Source organism: Cebus imitator, unplaced genomic scaffold, assembly GCF_001604975.1.
Source record: "Cebus imitator isolate Cc_AM_T3 unplaced genomic scaffold, Cebus_imitator-1.0 Scaffold100, whole genome shotgun sequence".
NCBI lineage: Eukaryota > Metazoa > Chordata > Mammalia > Primates > Cebidae > Cebus > Cebus imitator.
This window is the reverse complement of record NW_016107415.1, coordinates 2,463,443-2,490,302: the sequence shown is the minus strand read 5'-3', so window position 1 is coordinate 2,490,302 and position 26,860 is coordinate 2,463,443. Positions and strand designations below refer to the sequence as shown.

General features: G+C 36.5%; 1 protein-coding gene across 5 annotated transcripts in view; it reads right to left on the bottom strand.

Annotated features, from left to right (window-relative positions):
- Nucleotides 1-26,860, bottom strand: part of CTNNA2 (catenin alpha 2) — a 1,139,443-nt gene that overhangs the window by 981,937 nt on the left and 130,646 nt on the right. For 4 of the 5 annotated variants that reach the window (XM_037741389.1, XM_017536690.1, XM_017536691.1 and 1 more), the window contains exon 2: nucleotides 12,323-12,429. In XM_037741389.1, coding sequence (XP_037597317.1) covers nucleotides 12,323-12,424 — 102 coding nt within the window. In that variant the 5' untranslated portion in view covers nucleotides 12,425-12,429. Of the gene's footprint in view, nucleotides 1-12,322; nucleotides 12,430-19,204; nucleotides 19,225-26,860 lie in introns of those variants that run through there. The other variant, XM_037741390.1, reaches the window with a different exon arrangement.

Sequence of the window (26,860 nt, the reverse complement as noted above, 5' to 3'; positions counted from 1 at the left end):
TAAGAAATATATTTATACGATGCCTTCTATTATGCCTTTTATTATAAAGTATTACATATTTCAACATACAAAAACATATGTCATTGCTTAGGTCACTGGGTGCTAAAACATTCATACACACTTTCTAAAAGCTAATAAATATATTTATATTTTAAAATGCACCACAAACAATTGTTATGATTGTCAACATCTTCATAAAACAAATAATGCAACATACAATTACTTTCTACTATTAGCTAATTTTAGATGAGGCAGGCAGAAAGAAAATACACAAGTTGCATTTTTAAAAAGAGAATGGTTTAATCATTCAAGAAATATTTATCAAATACCTTCTATGTCCAAGGTACTGGAGATTAATGTATGAATTAGAATGTCATCATTCCTATCCTCACGAGGCTTCCCACTTACTGGAGGAGTCAGAAAAAATGCACACACACAAATACACATTCATACAATTACAAATGGTAATAAGTGTTCTGAAAGCAACACGGAGAATACACAGAAGGTGGGGCAGGAGGCACGTACTTTAAAAAAAAAAGGTGGTCAGGAAAGGTCTATGTGAGGTCAGGGGAAGATACATGGTAAGGGTGTAAGGAAGCCAGTCACAGCAGTAGAAGGGCAGCATTGGCCCATGCAGAGAGAGCAGCGCACACAAAGATCCTGAGGCCAGAAAAGAACTCAGTAGTGCAAGAAACTGAAAGAAGGGCTCTGAGGCCTGAGCATTGTGACTGAAGGGCCACCAGCATTAGATGATTACAGCAAGGTACAAATCAGGAAATGGTTAGGAGAGTTACTTTTATCCTAAAATGCAATGAAAATCATTTGCAGGTTCTTAAGCAGGGGGATGACATGATCAAATGATTCACTGTTTTCGGTGATCACTGTTGCTGAATAGAGAATGTATAGGCAGTGAGTAAAAATGGGATTGGTGGATAATTTAGGAGGTGACTGTATTATTGATCATGATGAGAGAGGGCTTGTGTTTGGAACCAGGACTTTAGCAGCAGAGTTGGGGAGAAGTGGCAGATCTGAGCGAAGAGGAACTAAGGAGAATCCTGGGGTGTGTGAGTAGGGCTCACTGAAAAAGTGCGGGCTGAAGATACAAATTTCAGTGCTGTCAGCGTATCAATGATACTAAAAGTCATAGGGATGGAGCAATCACCTGGGGAGAAAATGCAGAAGAAAGAAAGGAGTGCTAGCCAAGTCTAAGGCATGAACGTTTAAAGGCTAGGCCAGGAAACAAGGTAAAGCAAAGAGAAGGCACAGCTAGTCACGGAGGAAATTAATCCCATGAGATGGTGACACCAAAGTCAAGATATCCATGTTACAAGAAAGACTTACAGTTTTGTTTTCAGAACAAATGAAAAATCACTGATTAGATTTTTGTATTGCTTGTGCTGCCTTCCCTCTGCAGTTATGTGAAATTAGGGCTTACTTTTCGTACTTTTAATCGAATGACAAGAAACAGAAAAGCAGGTGTGTTGACGTGCCCCATGCCTTTATCTCAGATCTCTGATAAGCTTTAATTACTTTGCTAGTTGAGAGCTTCCTAAGTAAATTCAATTCTGTCACTTTCTAGGCATTTTCATGCTTGGCGTAATGGATTTTTTGGTCTCCAGTTCAGATAATGTTTCTACATTGTCCAAAATAGTTAGAAGCAATTTTGTTAGAAGTCCCAAAGTCTTTCCCTTGAAATTTTTAAATTAGCATGCATAAGATTTCACTAATTGTCCCATTTCAAGCACATAAAGATATCATTATTTTTCTTTGTTCATTACTTGCATTTTAAATGTAGTTTTAAATTCCATTTTTTTCCCATTGAAATTAGTTGCTAAGTATTTGCTAAAATGGAAAATACTTTCAAGGTTTGATTTTATTGTGAAACAGAATAAAAGGAAGAGTGTATATTCGTATGCATTAACCATTTAATAGGAAAAATAGGTTTTTAGTTTTATGTATTCATTTGAATGTCAAGAAATTTGTTTAGGCATCGTGTGTGTTTCAGCAAACAGCAGATTTGAACAAAGATTAGGTGATACAAACAAGAAAAGTTATTACATCCTTACTCTAAAAACCTGTTCCATCTTCTGCTTATTCCCTTTCCTTTGTCTGTTTAATGTTGGTAGTTCTTTCTTTCTCACCTATTTCCTTATTCCCTTCCCTTTTACCCTACACATTCTTCATGGTTAGTGTGCTCCCAGCTTCTCATTTCAGTATTTTCAGCCAACATTTTCTTTAGGAGCTTCAGATCTACTTAGCCTAACTCATCTTAGACCTTCAATTATGTGATCTAAATCTATCTTTTCTTTTTAATCTGTAAGAAAAATAAAAGGATATTGACCTTACCAAGTTGACATAAGGAGTGTTGGAAATACCTAGGTGAGCACCAGGCGTTTAGTATCTACTCAAGAAACAGCACCTCTCCCCTTTTCCTCTTCAGGGGTTATCTGGGGTCAGTTGCATACTCATGGAGAGGAGCTCCTCCTTTTTACAGTCACTGCAGGGCAGTAATGACTGTGCAAAGCAAAGATTCTACTGAAAGTCATTTCGAAGATTTAGCCCAGCATCTCATATCACCCCTATGTGTTAGCCCCAACCTATTACTTGTAAGAGAAATAAGAGAAACCAGGATTGGTAAAGTGGGCCTTAGTATTGCATGGAGGAAAACCCCAAGAATGTCTTTTTAAATTATAAATAAGATTTAATAAATTGAGTAGTACCTTGAACACGCTCATTTCAGACTCCTCTTTTATCTTCTACTAAATGTCATCTCTCTTATTAGCATTCTTTATCACTGTTTATACTAGAAATTATTGAAAGTAAATATTTTGATGGAAGACAAGGTAGTTTCATCATTGTTAATATACTTAGCTTGTATTCTAAAGCTATCACAATGTTTTGCTACTTAACTTTCGTTTCCTTAGGCTAATAAGAACAAAGGCAGATGCACATGTTAACTGTGAATATGTTTATGCTAAACAAACTGCAATGATACCATGGTACACTAAATAGCTGTGATTTGCAATCGTTGGTTCTAAAGGTGAGGAAAGAAGTGACTTGTCACATGGCACAGTGTGGTGTATGTTCACCGAACACAAAACGGAGCTAGCACAGTCACCGCCAACATTTACGTCATACACAGTGATTTAATTTCAGCAAAACAATATAATCCATCAAATTGATGTTGATTTTAATTGCTTTGCTTTTGTATTTTCTGTACTTATTTTGTAAATTTCCTTATGGATAAACATACATGCATTACATAATTCCATTTTTATACTAGTTGAAGCCCACTTTGGAATTGGGGGCTTTTTTTCCTTTTTAAAAGGGTTCTGTACGTTACTCAAGTTTCAAAACATGGCCAACACAGCTGGCTATATAACAGAGAGAGTATCACTCCTATCTTGTGGCAGACGTTAAAATATTGAGCATAATCCCAAAACAGAAATTAATCTAATTCCAGACTACACACTAGTTAATTAAACTCCTATTTCAGAAGTAGAAAATACATGAACTACCAAACTGAGGGAATGTGCTTTCCTTCCAGGTCCACAAGGGGGCGTAGTTTTAAGGACAAGAACTCCCCAGCTCCATGCCCCCTGGCCTCAAGTGATGCTCTTGCCTTGGCCTCCCAAAATGTTAGGATTACAGGCATGAGCCCCTGCTCCTGGCCCCAAAACCTTCTTTTAAAGACAGATAAACGGAAATACTTTTCCAGACAAGAAATATATCATCCAAAAATGAAAACGGAATGTAGTATGAAAATAAAGGTAAATAAATAAAAACGGGAAAAATGTTTGGAAATGAGTTAATGATACTATACATGAAGTGGACCAAAGATCAAACAGTCTTCATAGAGTTCACATCATTCACTTTTAACACTTTCTTTACCTTTCATACAATTGCAATTCTTTGACAAAAATGCATGCACAACTTTTGGTAACATTGTAGTGTCACCATGGAAACCACCCAAATGTATTCATTTCTCGATGTCATGAATAAACCATGAATTAAGGTGACTCTCAAGAATGATATTCTCTGGATAGATGAAAAAATGGGTATAATGATACCTCACTTTATACTTTGATTCTTCCGTAAATTCTTGCATAAAATACTATATTTTGTAAATTGTGTAAGAAAGTGTATTGTGTAGCAAAAAAAAAAAAAAAAAAAAAAAAAAGATACTGGATAAGCTCTCAGAATTTACTTCGCCACTAAGTGTTGATTTATTTCCAGAATCACTTTCAGCTCTAAATCTTCTAATTTTAAATGTAAACATCCTGTTTCCCTGATTTTAATTGCACCAAAGTAATGAACTATTGTTGGGAGTCACAAAAGAAATAGCAAAACCTGAACTTCTGGAAGAATTGGCAATACCTAAGCTATCAGAAGTAACAAGAAGAAACTGTTGTTGATTTTTTACCTGTAAATTCTCTTAGAATTTGGTTTCCCCAAAATGAGTTATTTGCTTTGTGATGCTTGTTACTTACCGTATCTATTATATTGGAGTAAATGAAGGACAATGTGAAATGCTTAGATGTGATTTGTAACTTTGGCTCTGCTGAGCTGCAACTTGTAACTTTGGCTCTGCTGAACTGTTCTGGTAAAAAGAGGAACTCTGTGAAAGGGACTAACCACGTAGCTTGACTGCCGGAGAGAGATGACAGCGCATAATGGGCTTCTCGTTGCAGAGAGCCTATAAATGGACGTGCAATGGAGAGGCTTATTACCTAGATTCCATTCCCAGGAAAGGCGTATTGATTAGGGCCCTGGAGAAGGAATGCAACCCTTATGGAGAGCCTATAAACGGATGCATGAGGGGCGTGTGTCTCTGTGGTTGAGATAGGATGTAAAAGTCTTTCTTCTCCCACTGCTCCTCCAGGCCTGCATGGAGCCCCCTCTTCTTGCAGTTTTGTGGTCAGGCTGGTTGTCCTGTGTCAGATCCTGTTCCTTCGTAACTGTGAGCCTAATATGTTCTTGCTGATAATCATAAGTTTATGTTTAACCTATATTCTTGCTAAGGTATATGATTTCTATGCTGAGATACAGAAAGTTATCTTTACATTGTTCTGCTTTTTAATACCACATTGTGATTTTTGTGCACCAGTTTTTGCAAATGTATTTTTTTTGTGTGTAATTATCACTGAAACTTTGCATAACCTTGCTCCCCCTCCTCTATTGAAAGAGCACAATAAAAAACTGAGGTTTTCAGGAGAATGTCAGATATCCACAGAGCAGTTTTATGTGGCGTCTCCCCTGGTCCCAGCTTTAAAGAAAGCCTTTTCCTTGTCTCTCTTTTTCACTGACCACTCGATCACTTTGAAAGATCTTAAACCTGTGTTGATGTATTGGGAGCTGGTCTTGCCAATATTCAATAATGTCAGAGGTTTCTGTTTTAATTATCTTTTGTTAATGTGATAAGCAAATCAATATTTTTATAAATCTGCATTAAATTCTTTTCTAAAAAGTATCCAAATGAATCCTTGTATTAGATATAACACCTATGTTTCATTAAGTCAAAGCCATTACCATTAAGTGGTGAAGGAAATGGTACTGAAAGCAAGCCTGTATTACTACAAGCATAGCACTAGGCATTTCCAGTCCCCTTAAACCATCTCACTTATCCTTTCAATACTGTTCTGAGGTAGAAATTATTATTTTCTATATTTAACATTTAAGGAGAGATTAAGTAACCTACTGAAGCTATTACCATGAGTACAGAATTCACAACTGAGCCTCTCTGACTCTAAAGCCTGTGCATTCACAATCTCTACTACAATAATATAAATAAATTACAAAATTGAAAATAAAATTAAAACATTAATGTGCACTTCATACAGAAAAGTAGATTAACCTTATAATTTTTCAATTATAAAATAAAATCTTTATTTGAATTCTTTCCCTTTGAATAGATTAAATATATTTTTTTGTATATGTATCTTATATCCAGCAACCTAACCCCATTTTCATGTTACTTTTAATGCTATAAAATTATATCCCAAAGAGGGCTTTATTAATCCTCTTCCAAAATTTACATGGTACATTCGTTTATTTTAAAAGACTTAGACTATTCTTAGAGTTTTTGTTAGAAAAAAACTGCAAAATTCTATTAAATATTTTTAAGTATCTATTAATACAATTTATTGATATAATAAAGTATATTTGTTTTTTTCCTAAATATAGGCCACCATTATATTCTTTAAAAATCCTATTGTTTCACATGTATGCTAGTCTTTTCATATACTGCTGGGAGCTATTTACTAATAGCTTATGTGGGGTTCTTTTTTCATTTAAATTTTCAAATGAGATCGAATAATCATAGCCCTTTTCTTTAAAAAGTTTAAAATGTGACTTAAATTTTTAATGTTAAAGTTATGATTCTCTAAAAAACGATTAATGTTCTCTATATTTTTCTATGGTTGGAACAAAGAACATTTCAATATCAGTGCTTCAAGTGTCTGATAATATTCAGCTATACATCCATCTGTTCTTGTGCTTTTTTGATAATTGATCTTTAAACAGATTTCTAGTATTTAAATGGCTTATTACAGTTTTCTACTTTCTCCTGAAAATATTTTAGTACTTTATTTTTTCTAGGCATTCATTCCCTTCCTTTAGATGTTCATGCTTCATTAGAGCAGAGTCATATCTAATATTCTACTATACTTCTTTTAACTTTTCTTGTTTCTGGAGTTACTTCTGCTTTCTCATTTATAATTTTATATACTCTTTCTTTATATATTTTCCATAATTTGTCCCACAGGGGTTTATGTTGGCCATTTCAAAGAATAATCAAATTTTGAGTTTATTTAACTATTTTTATTTTGCATTCCATTCTAGTGATTCCAGTTTTCATTGTTATTAAATTCTATTCTCCTAGTTTCTTTTGAGGTTCTTTCTCTAATTCCTTAAGATTAATAGCTTATTTTTTATCTCTTTTCTATCTTCAAAGCTACCAAAAGCTAAAATTCTACAATAATCATATTTTCAAAGCTATCTAAAGCTAAAATTCTACACTGATCATATTTTCAAAGCTATCTACAGCTAAAATTCTATACTGATCACTTTTACTGATGCATCTATTTTGTTAGGAAGGGATCTTCTTTTTCATTAACTCATATATAGTTTGTAATTTCCCTTTGGTTCTAAGAGTTGTCTAAGAGTGTTTCTTAATTTCCTAATAATTTTTCTTTAGTTTTATAATAAAGCTGCCTAATAAATTGTGTTCATTTTCTAATAAAGCTTCTTAACATAGAATTTGACATATTGAAATCCCTTCTTTTTTTGAATGTATAAAAAGTTCAGATATTTTCAATGGCTAAACTTCCTAAGATGAATACCTTCTCATTAGCAGTTTCATAATTTTAATAACATGCAATTTCTCCAAAAGAAATCTTGCTATTTCAACATTATGAAATAAATGTATAGGCCTCATATACATCATTATTGAAATGAAGTAAGGTTTTATGGGATATTTTAAATACTCATCAACTTTAAATTCCTGTCATTTCTCATGACAGTGAAAGAATTTTACTCAGAACCCCATAACTTCTGGTTTTCATTTCATCCCTTATCCATCCTTATTAGATGCTGTGAGATAGCTATGGACATATTGTGTCACTGCATATTGCATTTTGTTCAATGCATAAAGTTGTATGTGTTTGATACAACTGTGGCCTTGATTTAGTTCTCTCACAGTTCCATAGTTTGCTTTAAATGTAGAATATGAAGTTTATAGCTAATATTTCCTTATCTCTTCTTTCTTATCCATAAGTTCTTTAAGGGTCAACTGTCACATCAGTCCTATCATGAAAGTTTAATTCCAAGGGAAGAATTGGTTAGCATTGATAACACAGTCAAGTATTGCAGGGAAATAATATCATATGAAAAATCCCATTTTAAAATTCACGTATTTAATTTTTTTTTAATCAGTATGGAATACTAGGAGGAAATATAATCTACCTAGGCATGAGGAGACTGGAAGGATGTTAAGTCTACTTACAGTGCTAAATCCCTGAATGAAATTCAACAAAAGTTTTAAACATTCTACTGTATTATGTGAACAAATATGAATTAGCCACTTCACTGTCCTTAATTTGAGGAAATATTTTAATGCATTGCTTTTGTCTGCAACAGAAAGACTTCAGATAACTGGACTAGAAGACACATGAAAAAGAATTTTGTTTTGTTTTGTTTTGAGGTGTAGTCTCGCTTTGCCTCCCAGGTTGGAGTGCAGTGGCACAATCTCGGCTCACTGCAACCTCTACCTCCTAAGTTCAAGCAATTCTCCTGCCTCAGCCTCCTGAGTAGCTGAGATTACAGGCATGTGCAACCATGCCTGGCTAATTCTTGTATATGTAACAGAGATGGGGTTTTGCCATGTTCACCAGGCTAATCATGAACTCCTGACTTCAAGTGATATCCTTGCCTGAGCCTCCCACAGTGCTGGGATTATAGGCATGAGTCGCCACAGCTGACAAAAATAATTTTTAATTATAATCTTAGATATGCTATTATTTAAAAAAGCTAAATTCAAGGGTAAATTACAAGTATATAAATTTTAATACATAAGGCTATAGAAGTGTATTATTGTGGTAGCTCATGCCTGATTCACTTACATCCTTCTCATAAATTATGTAGTATTGGTTTATGACCTGAATATATAGCCATCAAACAGGAAAAACAGCAGCTACATTTACTCAACATTTGTGTTATACCAGGTGTTGTATTCTAATATTTTCTTTCATTTAATCTGTATGATAAGGATTAAATATACTTATATGTACTCTGAAGTGAAAACTCCAAGGCTAGGAAAAGGTCACTCACTTTTTAACTGATCTGGAAGAAGTTCCTTTCAGACCAGATTGTTCTGACTCCAACATGTCTCCTAAGCCAGTCTTTCTCAAGCTAGCCATGATGAAAGGCCATATTTTTCTTATTCCATTATCTCACAGATCAATATTTTATAAAATCCAACATGATGAATAATTTAAAAAATTAAACATAAACCATTATAGGTCTATATTTTATATTTCGGTTCAGCAGACAAAAAATTACTCTGTCAAACTTCTATAAAAATTTCAAGTGTTTATTCTCAATTTGTCCTTACTGCAGACTACTAACAAACAATTTATGAATCAGCCCTAGGCCACAGGGTACAATCGGAGTAGGTGGCCAACATACTTCCTATCAATATTAAGTGAGCCTATCAATACCAGGATTAGGTGTTTCTTGCAGAAGTGTTTACAGAATTAACAAGAGTAATGACCAAATGAAAAATGTGCATGAATCTCATAAAATGTTCTCCAGTTACATACAAAGATGTCCACATTCTAATCCCTGGAATTTGTGAATGTGTTATCGTAAATGGCAAAAGGGACTTTGCAGATGTGCTTAGGTTAAGGATGTTCAGATGGAGAGATTATCTTGGAATAACTGAGTGAGCCCAGTGTAATCACAAGGGTCTTCATAAGAGAGAATCAGTAGAGTGAAGATTCATTGAGGAAAATATAACAGGGGAAGCTGAAGTCAGAGAGATTTGGAGCATTGTGCTGCTGGCTCTAAAATGGAAGAAGGTGATGCAAACAAGGAATACAGGTGGACCTCAGATGCTGAAACAGGCAAGGAACTAGATGCTTCCCTAGAGCCATACTGTTCTTAGAACTTCTCACCCCAGGACTGTAAAAGAAATGTGTTTTATATTAAGCTAATACATTTGTGAGAATTTGTTATAATAGCAATTGGAAACACAGATTTTGGTACTTGGAAATGGGGCACTGCTAGTAACAAATACCTAAATATGCAGACAGTGGCTTTGGAATTGGTAATGAGAAGAGGCTGGAAGAATATGGAGAAGTGTAATACAAAAATTCTACATTGCCTTGAACAGGCTGTCATTAAAAATAAAGATCTGGTTAAAGACTCTGCTGGTATGGACTCAGAGGGAAGTGAGGAGCATGGTAAAGAAAACCTTTCACGTCTTGGGGAATATCTAAGTTGCCATAAATAGACTGTTGGTAAAAAATGTGGGCATTAAAGGAGATGCTAGTGAGACCTCAGAAGGAAATGAGAAACTTGTTATTGGAAATTGGAGAAAAGAGAATCTTTGTTTTATAGTGACAGAAAGCTCAGCTGGGCTGACTTCTACAATTATGTAGAAGTCAGAATTACAAGTGATTAACTTATATGTTTAGCTGAGGAGATTTCTAAGCAAAATATTGAAAGAGTGGCCTGGTTTTTTCTTGCTCTTTATAGTAAAATATGAGAGGACAAAGATGAATAAAGGGAATAACTATTAAGCCAGAAGAAACCCGGACTTGGTGACTGGGAAATTCTCAGCTTATGAAGACTTCAAAACACCAACATTAGGAAACGTCCTTTCAAGAAAGCATACTTGGAGAGAAAACAAATTTTATATCTGGATAACATTTTGCAAGTGCCTCATAAGGATTAAAAGTTCAAAGTGAAAGGAGGGCTCTTTGAAGTGATGAGGCATGTGATTCGTGGATCCCCTCAGACACTTCAACAGAGGCCAAAAATGGAGATTAAATTATCCAAGAAAGATCTGTTTCTTGAATGACGTGAATACTATGGATGTACATAGGAAAATAACAAGGTTCTTGAGAATCCCACAATGGTGATAACACCAGCAGCTTGGACTGATGAAAAGGATGAAGTGCAAGAAGGCTGATGGACACCCAAAATTCTACAGGTGGGAGATGGCTGACAAGAATACCTGGTTGAAAATATGTGTAACCCTTCATGAAAATGAAGAAATAATTTTGGACTAGATCCAGAGGACATAGAGTCAAGTCACAGAGGATTATTCATAGGCCTTGAAATCTAATGGAGTTTTCCCATGTAAGTTTCTACATTGCTTGAGACTGGTAACTCTTTTTTCCTTCCACTTTTTGTGTGGGAATGTCTGTGACTGTTATCCTATGCCTGTTCCTCCATTGCATTTTGGGAACATATAGCTTGTTTTGTGGTTTCACAGCTAGACAGATGGAGAGGAACTCTGCTCAAGGACGGATTATAAACAGATCCTTAGCCATACCTAATTTAAATAATTTGGATAATGAGATTTGGGACTTTTAAGCTGATGAAATTTAGATGATAGTTTGAACTCCTGTTGATGCTATGATTGGTTGAGACTTTTGGAGACCTGAGGATGTGATGAAATGTGTTTTGCATGAAGGGAGGATCTGAATCTTTGGGAGCCAGAGGGTAGACTATGGCAGGCTGAATTATGCTCCCCAAAGATAACTCCATTCTAATCCCTGGAAACTGTAAATATGCTACCTTAAATGGCAATAGAAATGTTTTGGGTGTGATTGGGTTAAGGATCTTGAGATGGGAGGATTGTCCTGGAGTATTGGGGTAGATCGAACATAATCACAAGGGTTCTTACAGGAAGGAATTAGGACAGGAAATGTCAGAGCCAGGATGCAAGGACAGAAGCAAAGGTCAGAATGAAAGAGATATTTGAAGATGCTACATTGCTGGCTTTGAATATAGAGAAAGGGGTCAAAGGAGTGAAGTGGTTTCTAGAAGCTGGGAAAAGCAAGAAAATGGATTTTCTTCTAGAGTCTCCTGAAGTAATGCAAAGTGATCAATACCTTGGCTAGAATATTTGATCTCTAGAATAATAAATTTGTGCTGCTTTAAGCTACTATGTAGATGGGAATTTATTATAACAGCCACAGGACAATAGAAATGCCTCTAACTTAATTAGGTCAAAAAAAATTCACATCGCAGGAATCTCAAAGTTAAAATAGCAAAGAATATGCTTCACAAGACACTAAAAATTAACGTATCAAACTTAAAAATCCTGATGACATTTTTCTGTTGACAGTCATCTTGTGGAAATGTGACAACTGTGACAACACAAAAATGGAACATCTCATCACCCCGATAGGATGAATTCTGTAAACTGAAAGAAAAGTAATTCAATAAATACACATTGCTGTTGTATAGTCAACACGGTTTTTTCCTAACGGTGCATTAGCATCTGAAAGTGCAGGAGGAATGGTTTATTTAGACTTTGAATCTATTACTGTAAATGAGGGCCCCCTTCACCGAGGACCCCTCTTCAATTATCTCATCAACTTAATTTCAAAAATCATACAAACAGTTTTAAAAAGCCACTTCAAATGTTATAGGGCAATGAGATTGCCCATAGTTCAGGTGGTAATATATATTCAGTAATCGGAATTATAGCAAGATTTACTCTCTTTTAAGGATGTCTAAGTTCTTTCAAGAGTCCGGATATAATCACAATAGAAACACACATACAACAAAGTGGTTTCAAAGCATCCCTTACCTGTGTAACAAGTGGCTCCAACAGCCTTTCCACGGTTAGCGTCCGGATTTCCAAACTTTTGGGGTCCCATTTCAAAATGATAGGTGAAGTTGCCGAAGTCATGCTCCCTATGGGAATACACGTTATCAGTTAGAAATAATGATCTTTGAAATAAATTATAACTTTGATAATTCAAAATGAGGAAATCACTGAAACTTAGAACATACTGGAAGTTCACCTCTCTGGGCCAACTTGGTCAAGTTAGAGATGAGAAAACCAGAGCAGTAGACTGTGAGGTGGCAATGTTGGAATTGGATTAAAACGTACTCAGCATACTGGTATACATTAGGTCTGCTTTTGGGACCCAATTGCCACTGAAATCTTTCATTTACTCAACAATGAGTATGCATACCTACCTGCTATATGCTGCAAAAGATTTTTGGTCTTGCCTTCAAGTTGGTTAAGGTTTAAAGCTAGAGACACGCAAATCTGGGAACAATTAAGCCTCAGTGTGACACATGTTGTGATTAAGAAACACAGAAAGGACTATGGGAGAGGTGAGGAGGGGGCATCAATGTCAATCTGGAGAGAACAACAAAGAATAGCAGAAAGCAAAATAAATCCATCAATGATTACTAAATGTAGGGCCTCCTGTTATAACAAAAGGCTGCTTCTTTTCTCTTCACATCATAACTGACCCCTGAAGTAATATCATACTCCTTGGACAAGGGTTTCAGTCTCTTAAATAAGAAAAACATCTTGCAAACTAAGTGCCAACGGTTCTGAAAATTATCTGCTACTATTTACGTGCTCTCTGATTATTCACTACATTTACATTCTTGTCCCATAAAATCAGTGACTGATAAGGTTATTTATTTCATTCTAAAGCAATCGTCTCTTACAGAAGAACCACTGACATGCAGGTAGCAGTCTCCCCATAACAGGCAAAAAATTACAGTTCTAGCACCTTCAAAAATTATACATTCTATGAGGGTGTGTTTATCTCATCAAGAAATTGCTAAATACATTCTGACATCTAACCACGGGACAAGCAACCTTAGATTGTACAAACTGAATCTGAATTATTTGCCTTAATACCAACATAAATCAAAATGTCCACGGCTGTTCTCTTATTTTGAATCAACGTCCCCATTCAATTCCATCCTTATAAATCAATACAGATGATCGTTTCTACTGGAATTAATATGACAAAGAAGGCCTATCACAATAGGCACTAGTAGAAATGTACCTCTCTCCCACAGCTAATCCTTTTGCAAACAGACCGAACCAATTTGCTTCAGAAAAAAGAGAAGAGGCAAAGACACAGTGTGCTGGTATTTTAACTCTCTCCAAATGCCATGTTTAAAATAAACTAAGCATAGCAATCCAACCATACAGACCAATTTAGATTTGGGTTTCTTCATCACCACAATAGTTGGCACCAACATGCTGCCTGTCCTCCAAAAACCTAAAAACACTTTACACATTTTCCATTCACACTACCAACTGCCACAAAGCAGCTGTGTCATACACATGGCTGGGCAGCACACCTTCTCATGCCATAGAAGGATAAAGACGCCAGATGCTTCCTGCAGACACTGGGATACCTTCATCCCTGCTGAAGCCAGACCTACCTAAGTGATCTCAGTCCAGTACTTAAGACACAGCTATTGCAAGTTTCTAGGGAAGGTGCCTGGGAACCTTTATCAAACTCTGATGGAACTCCAAGTGGCATAATAATGATAACGAACAAGGAAGTTCTGTAAGAAAGCTGGATACTTAGTAGTGAAGTCATTGTAACATGAAAGTGGCAGGTACTGAGTGAGACCGCATAGAGAATTCCCACTATAATCTGGGCATGCTGGTATATACAGGCTGATAGATCATGGAAGGCACATAAAATTACAGCTGTTCATTATCTAACTTTAAAAAATGACATGAAAATTCTGGAATGAGAAACAAAAATGCTGGGGCAATCACAGCAGAGACATGAATCTAGCATGCATCAAGCAGAAGTGAGGGATACTCCTTGTACAAAGATCTTAAGCCAATTATGAGCCAAGAAGCAAGAGTGAGTTAGGGCCTTTAGTCCTGAAGGTCACAGAGCCCTTATAAATCTAAAAATAAAAGACTAATAGTTCCCAGACAAATCACTCAAATTAATTTATTCCTTTGAGGATCAATCTTTTCAGTTGTTTCTTGTGACAAAGGTAAAATCCGAGAGCAAAGGAAAGGTTTCACGGTAATAATTTGTTGAAGTGGAAAAATAAGTCATAGAAACTTTAAATGCTGTTTTCTAGCCATGCTGTTTCTGATACAGTTGAGGCTAAAACCAGGAATTCTGTTTCTACCCCATAATCTTTTCTCCAGTTTACTATCCACATTAGCAATGAACAAAGGGAGTGGTGGTGGGGACTGCAAAATCCCTACCTCTAAATCCACAGGTTGATATCTAAGATTCCCACTGAATTGCCTCTAAGGGGCATTTTAACTTCACATCAGCTATTGAGCACAAGGTAGAGGAAGGTACGAAGCTCCCCTGCCTGCAATACTTCAGCTGGAATCATCTTTGCAGTTTGCTGTTTCTAGAAAAAGTATTCCTGTCCTGCTACATCCTGCTATTTTCAAAACATTTGGTTGCTTTCTGCTATCTATATTAGACCTTGTATTAGGAACATTTTCCTTATGAAAGCCCTTGGCCAATGGAATTTCATGAAAACAGAAAAAAAAAATTCTATTCCAGGACAGTAATCATAACCATAGTCTTCTAGATTCACCCATTAATGATCTTTGCCTCCAGATTTCTAGTATGAACAAATGAGGGCAGATAAGGCAAAATGAGTCAAGCATCCTCTAGAGCAAAGAAGGGAGGCAATGGTAGTCAGAAAATAGGAATTGATGATTTGGTATGTGGCCTCTATGAGAAGCACACACAATAATGTGACTCCTAACTGAGAATGTCATCCTACTGGTATAGTCAATATTTATGAATTACAAAGGACAGAGAAAATGCATAGGCTTCTGAGGTAGATAGGAGGATTTTTCAGTAAACAGTCATTTCCTTCCCATCCTCACCTCCATGAGAAGAGAATATTTTCCTGCTCCATTGCTACTGGGGTTTAGCCAAAAGGAATGTTAAGAAATATGATGTGAGTAGACATCTGGAATGTGCTTACCTAGTTATGCTTCTCCTCTGGGCTATTGGCTTCTGCCCTAAGAGTCACATATAACTTACTGGTCCAAAGAGAAAGGCACATTCAGCACACCTGAGTCCACGATGAAGCTGGAGCCAAGCACAGCCTAGTCAGTCAACTCCCAACCAAACCACCAACACATGATCAAGAAGTAAATGCCTGCTGTTGTATGTTACATGCCACTGAGATTTTGCCATTAACTGTTTGTCAGCAATAGCGAACACAATGTTATCAAATCGACGTTTGTATAAATTGAAGCCCTGAAATTTATTAACTCTGTGATATTGTTCAATTGCCTGCCCATTCTGAGTCCCAGTTTCCTCAAATGAAAAATCAGGATAATATGGAATTTATAGTCTTATTGTGAGGATTAAATAACTTAATGGATAGAAAGCACGCTAACATTTCTGGAAATATTTGTTATTATTGTTATGTTGTCATTATTTTCCCAAATTTGAATTTCCTTTTTTGTAATTCTTTATCTCTGAAGTAACAGAGATAACTCATTAAAATAGAGATCCAGATTTATATTCCTCTGTGTGGAACAATCAAATCGAATCAAACGAGAAAACAAGAGAACAAATCAAGTCTGTAGTGTCACAAGACCTTCATCTTTCTGAGGATCAAATGATATATAGTCTCAATTCCATCTGTGCAATTAATACAGTCTGTTTGCCCACAAAAGAAAATGTACATAAATCAAATAAATTTATTCTCACTGATTGGAATTCAAAGAACAAAAATCATATTTTACTCACCTTGGGTAGAGAGGCTTAGCATACAGACTGGACTCAGTCAGAGTGAAAAACAAGATTGTAAATAACAAAGACAACAAGATTGTCTTCTTCAACACAGCACAATGTTACAAGCTTATAAAAAAGCTCCTAGAAGTTTAATTTCTGAGAAAACTTTCTTCATAAAAAGTTTTAGCTGGGCACAGTGGCTCATGCCTGTAATCTCAGCACTTTGAGAGGCCATGGTGATTGGATGGTTTGAGTCCGGAAGTTTGAGACCAGCCTGGGCAACACAGTGATACCCCATCTCTACAAACAAATATAAAAATTAGGTGGGCATGGTGGCATACTATTATAGACCCAGCGAATCCGGAGACTGAGGTGGGAGGATCACTTGAGCCCAGGGAGGTCAAGGCTTCAGTGAGTCATGATTGTGCCACTGTACTCCAGCCTGAGCAACAGAATAAGATCCTTTCTCAAAAAAAAAAAAAANAAAAAAAAAAAAAAGAAAGAGAAAGAAAGCAAGAAAGATAAGAAAAGAAAAGAGAAAAGTTTTTTTTTTTAATTATACTCTAAGTTCTGGGGTACATGTACAGAAAGTGCAGGCTTGTTACATAGTTATACACGTGCCATGGTGATTTGATGCATCCATCACCCCATCATCTACATTAGGTATTTCTCCTAATGCTATCCCTCCCCCAGCCCCCCACCCCATTATAGGCCCCGGTGTGTGATGTTCCCATCTTGTGTCCATGTGTTCTCATTGTTCAACACCCACTTATGCGTGAGAACATGTGCTGTTTGGTTTTCTGTTCTCATGTTTGTTTGCTGAGAATGATGGTTTCCACCTTCATCCATGTCCTTGCAAAGGACATGAATTCATTCTTTATTTTGGCTGCATAGTATTCCATGGTGTATATGTGCCACATTTTCTTTATCCAATCTATCACTGATAGGCATTTGGGTTGGTTCCAAGTCTTTGCTACTGTGAACAGTGCATGTGCCTTTAAAACAAACATACGTGTGCATGTGTCTTTATAGCAGAATGATTTATAATCCTTTGGGTATATACTCAGTAATGGAATTGCTGGGTCAAATGGTATTTCTAGTTCTAGATCTTTGAGGAATCACCACACTGTCCACCACAATGGTTGAATTAATGACACTCCCACCAACAGTATAAAAGCGTTTCTATTTCTCCACATTCTCTCCAGCATCTCTTCTCTCCTGACTTTTTAATGAACCACCATTGTAACTGGCATGAGATGGTATCTCATTGTGGTTTTGATCTGCATTTCTCTAATGACCAGTGATGATGAGCTTTTTTTTCATAGTTTTGTTGGCTGCATAAATGTGTCCTTTTGAGAAGTGTCTGTTCATATCCTTTGTCCACTTTTTGATGGGATTGTTTTTTCTTGTAAATTTGTTTGAGTTCTTTGTAGATTCTAGATATTAGCCCTTTGTCAGGTCAGTGGATTGCAGAAAATTTTCTCCCATTCTGTAGGTTGCCTGTTCATTCTGATGATAGTTTCTTTTGCTATGCAGAAGCTCTTTAGTTTAATTAGATCCCATTTGTCTATTTCAACTTAAGAAAAAAGCTTTAGAATATGTTTCTATGTAAGGTAATAACATAGGCCTCCTGGTAATATTTTAGATAATTTCATATTCTTTCTGTGATGGTAAGAAAGAGGCATGGGCCAGGATGCTAGCAGCCATTTGCCACTCATGATAAAAAAGACAAAACCTGACACAAATGAAAAATCAGAGTAAAATGAGCTCCTCTATGAGCATCCAAGTGTTAAGGGGCTTGTTTCCTTGGACAGTATCCTGGTAAGTAGAAACTGACTCAAGTTCCCTCACTCCAAGGAATGCCTTCGAATGCCAGATATGTTAATGCAGTACATCAATCACTGAAGAAATTCTTCCTTTCAAACCTTCCTGGAAAATGTATTTTTGGAATTCTCTGCCTAACCTTTCAGTTATCTTCATTCTTTCCACTATACTTTCATATCACCATAGTCCAGGATGCTTTTCAGTTGCAGAGGGGACCACCCAAACCTGCTTTCTCTCCAGGAAGCTCTGGCTTCAGATTCTCCTCAAGAATTTTTCTCTTCACCAATACTGAGCACTCCTGCCATCAAACTCCATGAAGCTTTATCATAGGCTAGGCTAGTTTTAGTTGATAAAAATTTAGAAGAAGTTAATAACTGATAATGTCTGTCATTATCAGAGAGTTGTGGAGATAATTCATCTGCCTCCACACATATGATGTTGGGTCAGTTATATTCCTAAGCTTTGGTTTCATTATTTGTAAAACAAGGATGGTAATAACATTATCTTATTAAAGGATTTGTTCTGAAAATCAGTGGAAAAATCACACATGCAAAAGTGATGGTTTTTCTTCTTTGCTATGTTGTCCACATGAATATCATGCTAACCTTCAAGACACCAATCGGGGTAGGGATGGCACTGGAAATCTCATAAAACAAGATGCCTGAAAAAGTAGATTTGTTGAGAAAGGGGGAGAGATGAGATGAGATGAATTTTCTAAATTTCTTAAGCATTTCAGGATCAAGTCTGAAAACCTTGAATTGCATTTTTTCTGCCTTTTTTGCATTTATTTCTTTAAATTTCTCCCCTATTTAGGGTAGCTGGAAGGGTATTATTAGTACCAAGTCTCCTATACATTAAATTTCTTTTTCCATGAGTAAAATAATACTGGCTAATGAGCTTTTACTATTACTTCCCATTTATAAATGAGAAAACTACAGTATAAAACAGTTAAGAAAGTTACTCATGGTCATAAACTTGAACCTTAGCTAGGTGTGATTACTCATGTCTGTAATCCCAGTACTTTGGGAGGCTGAGGCAGGAAGATTGCTTGAGTCCAGAAATTTTAAACTGGTCTGGGCAACAATGATGAAACGCCATCTCTACAAAGAATGTGACAATTAGCCGGGCGTAGTGGCGTGCACCTGTAGTCCCAGCTACTCTGGAGGCTGATGCGGGACGATGGTCTGAGCCTGGGAGGCAGACGCTGCAGTAAGCCGAGATCACACCACTGCACTCCAGTCTGGGTGGTACAGTAAAACCCCATCTCAAAAAAAAAACCAAAAAATTTGAACCTAAATTTTCTTGACTTCAGAGTTTATGCTCAAAAGCACTCTGGTGTACTGCTTCTAGAGAAGAATCCCAAGGCTTAGTTACACCATGGGGCTTCTGAATCATGGGAGGAAATAGAGGTAAGCACAAAAATTTAAAAAAAAAAATGAGGAACTAGTCATTTCTGGAGAATGAGAGAGTAAGAGGCAGGAGAGAGACATAAAGGAATGTTAGACTAGATGAGGAAGATGCCAACAGCAGGTGTTCTAATCCACTCGTGGAGCCCATGGGCAAGGTGGCTGCTTTTCCCGGTGGGACAGAACAGGTCTTGATGTCAGTTACCCCAAGTTGACATTGTTTTTACGTGGTGAAAGTAGGATGCTGGCTGTGAAACTGGGCCAGCTAGCGAGCAACACAGGGGCCTGGCAAAGTCAAGAGAAAGAACCTGTGAGGTGCAATGCTAAGTAGACAAAATTTTGGCCCAGTGACCTCAGCCCCCTGCGTTATTCTTGTAAATATCTCACATTACACGATCAAGGGGATTTTACAGATGTGACTAAGGTCAGCAGCCTTTAAAATAGGGAAATTATCCCTAATTATCTAAGCAGAACCACGTAATCACATGAGCCCTTAAAAGCGGATCTTTTGGCCAGGTGCAGTGGCTCATGCCTGTAATCCCAGCACTTTGGGAGGCCGAGGCCGGTGGATCATGAGGTCAGGAGTTCAAGACCAGCCTGGCCAACACGTTGAAACCCCGTCTCTACTAAAGATAAAAAAATGATTAGCTGGGCATGGTGGCAGGAGCCTGTAATCCCAGCTACTTGGGAGGCGGAGGCAGGAGAATTGCTTGAACCTGGGAGGCGGAGGTTGCAGTGAGCCCAGATCTGCCGTTGCACTCCAGCGTGGTTGACAGAGTGAGACTCCATCTCAAAAAAAAAAAAAATGTGGATCTTTCTCCTGGCAGTTGGTGGAAGAGAACATGATACAGGTACAGCAGAAGAGGATGTAGGACGGTAGGACTAAGGGAAAAAGCAAAGGGATTTGAATTGAGAAAAACTTAACCTAGTTCTACAGGGGCCACATGAAAAGCATGGAAAAGAATGTGGGTGACCTCCGGGAGCTAAATGAGTTCTGGCTGAAAATCAGCAAGGAACTGAGGGTCTGAGTTCCACAACCACCTGGAACTGAATTCAGTCACCAACCTAAATGAGGTGAGAAGTGGATTCTTCCCCAGGGCCTCCAGTAAGGAATACAGTCCTATCAACACCTTGATTTCAGCCTTGAGAGATCTTAACAAGGAGGTTCAGCCATGTCTGCCAGGACTTCTGACCTTCAAAAACTAAGTAGTAATACATTGGTAAGTTACTCAGTTTGTGCTAACATTTTTTACTGCAGCAATAGGAATCAAATACAAACAGTTCTCAGATGTATGTTTCCATGACAATCACCCAGAGGCCATGCTAACACAAAAATTCTGGGACCCACCCCAAGAGTTTCTGATTCATTAGGTCTGGGGTGGGTTGGAGAATTTTCATTTATGACAAGTTTCCAGAGGATGCTGCTACTGCTAGTCCAGGAATGACACTTTAAGAACCATTGTTGTAATCAGGAACCATCACCACATGTGCCAGCAGGGGAGCCGTGAAGAGGAACACATGGGATATCTCTGCTCAGACTAGATGACCCATAAGAACATCTTTTTATTTGGGGCCCATAAAACTGTCTTCCAAATATGTTATCTGAAATAGTAGTTCTAATTTTCTGTTGTTAATTTTTTAAAAAGTACCTCTAGGATCTGGATACCCTATTGTAAGGTGCTATTTTCTGGAGCTGAAGAGAGTATCTGTGTGTATGTATCACAGGCAGGAGCAGAAAGTGAAGAATAAAACAGGAGAAGTCTTTTGTATTATTCTCTACATATCCTTGGAGAGTTAAAGGCATCCCAGCTACCACCAGAATACACTCTGCCCTGACACCATGTCCAAATGGAGGTTAGGGGAGGATGGCATTTGTCACTCTTCCTGGTGCTGCCATGTGTATGAAAATTTCCTGTCTGGTGGCCAAACTGTGGGAAAAACCTGCTTCTTATGTTCCTCCATTAATTTTGCTCAATTTAAGCTCATTTCTCCTAACTTTGACCAAAAGGAAGTAGTACATCATCCATCACTATTCTTTACACAGTAATCATTCAAATACCTCGCTCAGTGAACTGAGAGGTGACCCAAGATGCAAACTGCTGCTGTAATTACAGGATCTGTCACCCCTTTTATTCAAAACTGAAGCGATATGAAATGTCTAAGTAGTTTTTTCTATTTGCATTGAAGGCAGGGTAGGGTGTGGGTATCTCTGCTATTGCTAAAGTATAGTTTAGCACTTCCCTCAAGTATTTGCAAGACCTCTATTCTTGGTAAATCTACATATTTTAACAAAAAACTCACAGAAATGCTGCAGAACAAAAATATCATTCTAATAATCTGAAAATATTACTGTAATACTCAATGTCAAAACATAAATGCATAAATAATGCCTTAATAAACATATCAAACTATTATATCCTTTTCAGTATCTCCTTTTTCTTCTACCCAAATAAACAAAATGTTACCAAAAATATATATATGAAGTCTTTCAAGGTGGTAAGTTGAGACTAATAATATATGGCCTAGAGTTTGCAGATTAAAAAGAAATAACCATGTCCATATCTCACTGAAATGGGTTTTCATACTTACAATAGCATACTCATACAAGTTAATACTATGTGGCAATTTTATAGAAATTGACTACTCCTGGAGTATGCTAATAGACAGTCAGTAATTTGAAACTGAAAATAAAATCTAGTATCTGTCAAATTCATTTCCTTGCTTTTTACTGCATTCATAGTCTTATTTTAATTCATTTACGAAACATATACAGACTCGGTGTCTCCTAAATTATGGGTTGTTTTCCACTTGGGTGTGAACCTATGTGGTATCCAGGTAAGTAGTGCTTACTCATATGCCATGTGAGGTGTCCAGTGTCCCATCAAGGACTCAAGTTGTCTAAATGAAATTACTTATTTAGAAATTTGAAACTTGCTTATTATCTTTCAGCAACACCGCAATTCAGATTTGAACAATAGAGTCCAACAACTGAAAACCAGAACTGTTAGTATTCCAGGTAATGTTTTTTAAGGGATTATCTTTACAGTCCAAAAGTAACTTTAAATTATTCAGTAGAAACCTAGCTTATTTGGCAATTAATTTATTCTTTGTTCTTCAGCCCATAAATTAGAATTCCATATGCAATAACCATATTTCTCAAATCTTCACTAGTCTCTCATCATTTCATATTTAGATTATAGCAAAATAGCCACCAAACTGCCTTCCTTTAGTCTCACTGTATAATTTAGCCCAAACTAATTATCCTAAACATTGCTTTTCTAGAAAACCAGAACAACTGCTTAATTCTCTTTTCCAACAACTCCTCTTTGTAATGAGGCAGATATTCCACTTTCTGATCCTGCTCTGTTGGATCTTATTTCTTTAACAAAAGTCTTCTGCTCCAATCAGGTGTGGACCACATTACAACACATGGTTTATGCCTCTTCCCAAAGTTTCTACCTGGGACACATCCCTTTTCATCCTCCAATATCCAAATACTGACATCCTCACCCTGCACCTTCTGCATAATCCCCAAATCAAGACTGTATTTACAGTCAGTAACAGAAGATCTTAACATTTTTCTTAACTGGCTCATTAAGAAATTGACATACAGTTTGACATAACTCACCAAGTTATAAACTCATTAAGACACAAATTCAGTTTTTCACTTATTTTCTGTCATCTGTAAGATATAGTAGAGAGTTAGACCCTTCATAAATGTTGATTAAATGTGAACATCTGAAATATCCAAATATTTATATTTTTTAAGTATCAGTTCTTTATCTTTTCAATTGTGGGACCATTTCCTAGAGAGTAATAGTGTTGAAAATACATTTCAGACATATTTTTAGACATATTCTTTGTTTAGTACTTCCCCAAACCCTGAAAACACACGATGTCTTGGTATTATTTAGAGAACATAATTTATATTCGGATTTACTTTTATTTATTTTAGAAAAATGTACAATTTCAGTACATATGAGAACAGGATAATAGTTTAACGTATTAAATCGTGTCCCATTTTTGTTCAGGAAAAAGTAACTTTGAGACTAATGATATTTGATTCAGTTCTGATTTCCACATGAGTAACTTTGTGCAAAGCATAGGTCAAGCTCTACGGGTTAGCCCACAATGCCTCCCAGGAAGTCTTCCTTCTCCTCATTGACTCAAATCGCATTTTGTCTTCAAGGCTCTCTCAGGTCCCAAACTCTTTACGAAGTCTCCCTGTTTACACAAGTCCTATTAACTTTTCCTTTCTCTGAATTCCACCAGTATTTAAAATAACTGCCATATGATACCTGATTTGAATACAAGCTACCTTGTGTTGTTCTGTACTTGATTTATGTAAGTTTTGTGCTCTCTAATGTATTCAGGAACAGAGACTCTTCGCTTTCACAATGATTAGCAGTATTGGGCATTACTCAAAATGCTATGAATACTCATGGACTTGATTCTTTGCCAAGTTCATGTTTCTCTCTCTCTCTCTCTCTCTACACACACACACACACACACACACACACACACACGCACACACATGTTAAAATATAATACAAATGTTCTTATGCAGAAAGATTTTTTTTTTTTTTTTTNTTTTTTTTACTGAGTTCACCACTTTAGCTGCTACAGACCTGGGGAAAAAAGTAAGTTTTCTGCCTCAGAATGCCTTCGATATTATTTTTTTTAAATGTAGTTTTTATTTTGTTATGAGAGTCTTTTGATTTATACTAAAACTAATCTATTTGATCAAACCTATATTTCCCACAAAGTTACCACAATATAATTTGAATCCCATTCGACAAGGCTTTGAAAACCCTCGAATTATAACCAGGTCGTACAAGAGTTAATTTTCAAAAGTAATTTGAGTATTAAGATATCTTTACTTAAAAGTTAAACAACCAATTTTAAAAAGAAAAAAAAAACTTTTAATGAGGACTTATGTCCCGAATACATTAGAAACTCAAATTTAATTAAAAATTTTTTTAAGTAATTTATATAAATTTTACTTTTAATGTAAGAGTCTATTGCTTCTCAATTATTTCTTTGAAAGCTTTTGATATTCTAGCAAAGAAGTGTAATCCCATAACACATCATTAATATAAAGTTTTCTGTCTCTTCCCTCATTCAGTTATCCATCCGTCATTTATTCAATGCCTATATACTAACTACCTACTCTGGGCATGCGCCAGTTAGTTGATGTGGGAAACATTAAGGTGAATTAGACTTGCTTAATGCTGATTGGTGAGATGAGCTTTGTTCTGACTCATCAGATTATAAAAGCAGGAACCATTCACCAAGAGGAGAGCCCTCAGAGAATGAGCTCTGCTGGGATGGGCATCTCTGGGACCACTAAATCATTTCATTTTAACTTGGCATTTAGATCAGGTAGTGTAGAGGTAACCAATGGCAGCTGCAAAATTTGAATGTCTTAATAGAGCCATATTAAGTAGTTTGTGCAACAGAGTAATGGGAAAACAATCAATGATCTTTTGAATTGCTACCAAAAAAAAAATACAGAAAACAAATTAACCCATACTATGAAAAGGCATCCAAGTAACCTTACAATGCAGAGTCAAGAAGACAAGTAATCATGATATAAAGAAAGACATGCAGATATTTAAGAGCTATTTTCAACAGTTAAGTAGTCAGAAAAATACTTAATTAGTATCCAAGGACTTGTATTTTTAAAGCAAGCTCTAGTGAATTATTGTATATTATTTTAAAAGTTGAGGCTAAATCCACACATGTGCTGATGAGTTATAAAGGAATTAAGTAGCAGAAACTCATAGGGAAATTATTTAAGCGTAATAGACCTGCCTCATGCAGTTTCCTATGTCACAGACTGGCTGATTCACTGGATCTAATGTGAACAGGTACTGCTTTGCATCCAGTGGCAGCTAGAGTAAATGGAAAATAATTCTCCTGCATTGTGTTAGCCTTGCCCCTTTCAACTGAATTATGAGACTTGAAAGGTCATAACACATTACAGCAATTATATTTGTTTAGAAGTCTTTTACAGTGAGGATTGATATTGTAGCACAAGTTGTGTTCAGTATATATTCTCCTTAGTAAATCATCTCATTAAGCTTGTTCATACAGAAAATCACATGTGTAAAGAAACAATAACAAAGCTTTCCTTCTGGTCATCAGTGGCATTTAGTTTTGTATTTGTGAGCCAAAAAATACCTCAGGTAGTATGCTTTTATAAATATAAATAATGAATCTACCATGGTTTTAGGAAATGCAAATGAGGCCGTGTTAATTTTTTACATCTCAAGATAGTGTAATCCTTTCCATTAATTTCATGATACTTACATTTCTCAACAGCAAAGATTTCAATGAACACTACAGGTCATTGGCCAAAGTTTATTATAATTATCAGTAGTTTCATGTTGCCATTATCAAATCCCGGTGTGCTGGAGTCCTTGGTCAATGACTGAGAGTGAGAACATGTGTACAAGACAGTCATGGAGGAAGGCACGAACACACGCTGTCTAAGCAGTTACTGTTCAGGCACTTGACCTATGTTACCTTATGCTATCTTCACACTGCTGTCAGGTCAATAGTGATGGTACCCCAATTTAGCCCATAAGAGAACTAAAGCTTGCTTTTCCAAGGTTAGTGGAATTCAACCAACGTTTGTTCCGAATCTGTGTTTCTTCCAAGATACAACTGAACTTCCTGAAATGTGTTCAATATGTTATTTCATGAGTGGTAAGTCTTGGGTGGGGGCAGAACAGACTAAGAAAACACACAGCTTTAAGAAACTTCACAGAAATATGTGGATAATAAATCCCTAATGTATTATTTAAGGTAGCTGAAGTCATTAGGGACCACTTCTGACCTTTCAGTTTGTCAGAGAAGACCTTTCTAACATGCATCTCTTGATACTATTCTCAAGATAAAAGTGAACAGATAATGGACTAATCCAGTTTAGAAGGTCTTTGTTTCCTACAAGTTCAAAAACCATCAAATAGCTCAATACATTCATACATCAGCCATAGTCATTCTAAGATGACCAGAATCCCCTCAGATGACACATCTACAAATGTATCACCATCTATTTATAGCCTTAACTCCTTCCCAATTGCCTCACTAAAATATGGGGCTTGGGTCTTCTTTCCTGTATTCCATCATTCCCTGACTCCTGACTGAGGCCTCACTTCATCATTTGTACTCCTCTGTATCCTCAATTTCCCCCCTTTTCTGGCTCTTCCCAGGCAGTGGAAAGTACTGTCTAATTAAAAAACTAAAATACAAATTGTTTTTTTAAAAAAAAGATCCTTCACCATCCTACTCCTCACTTGACATTCTATACTTCCCTTCTCCTTCACAGCCTAGCTTCTTGAAAGGATAGTCTATAATGCCTGTTCCGCTTCCTCGCTACCTACTCAT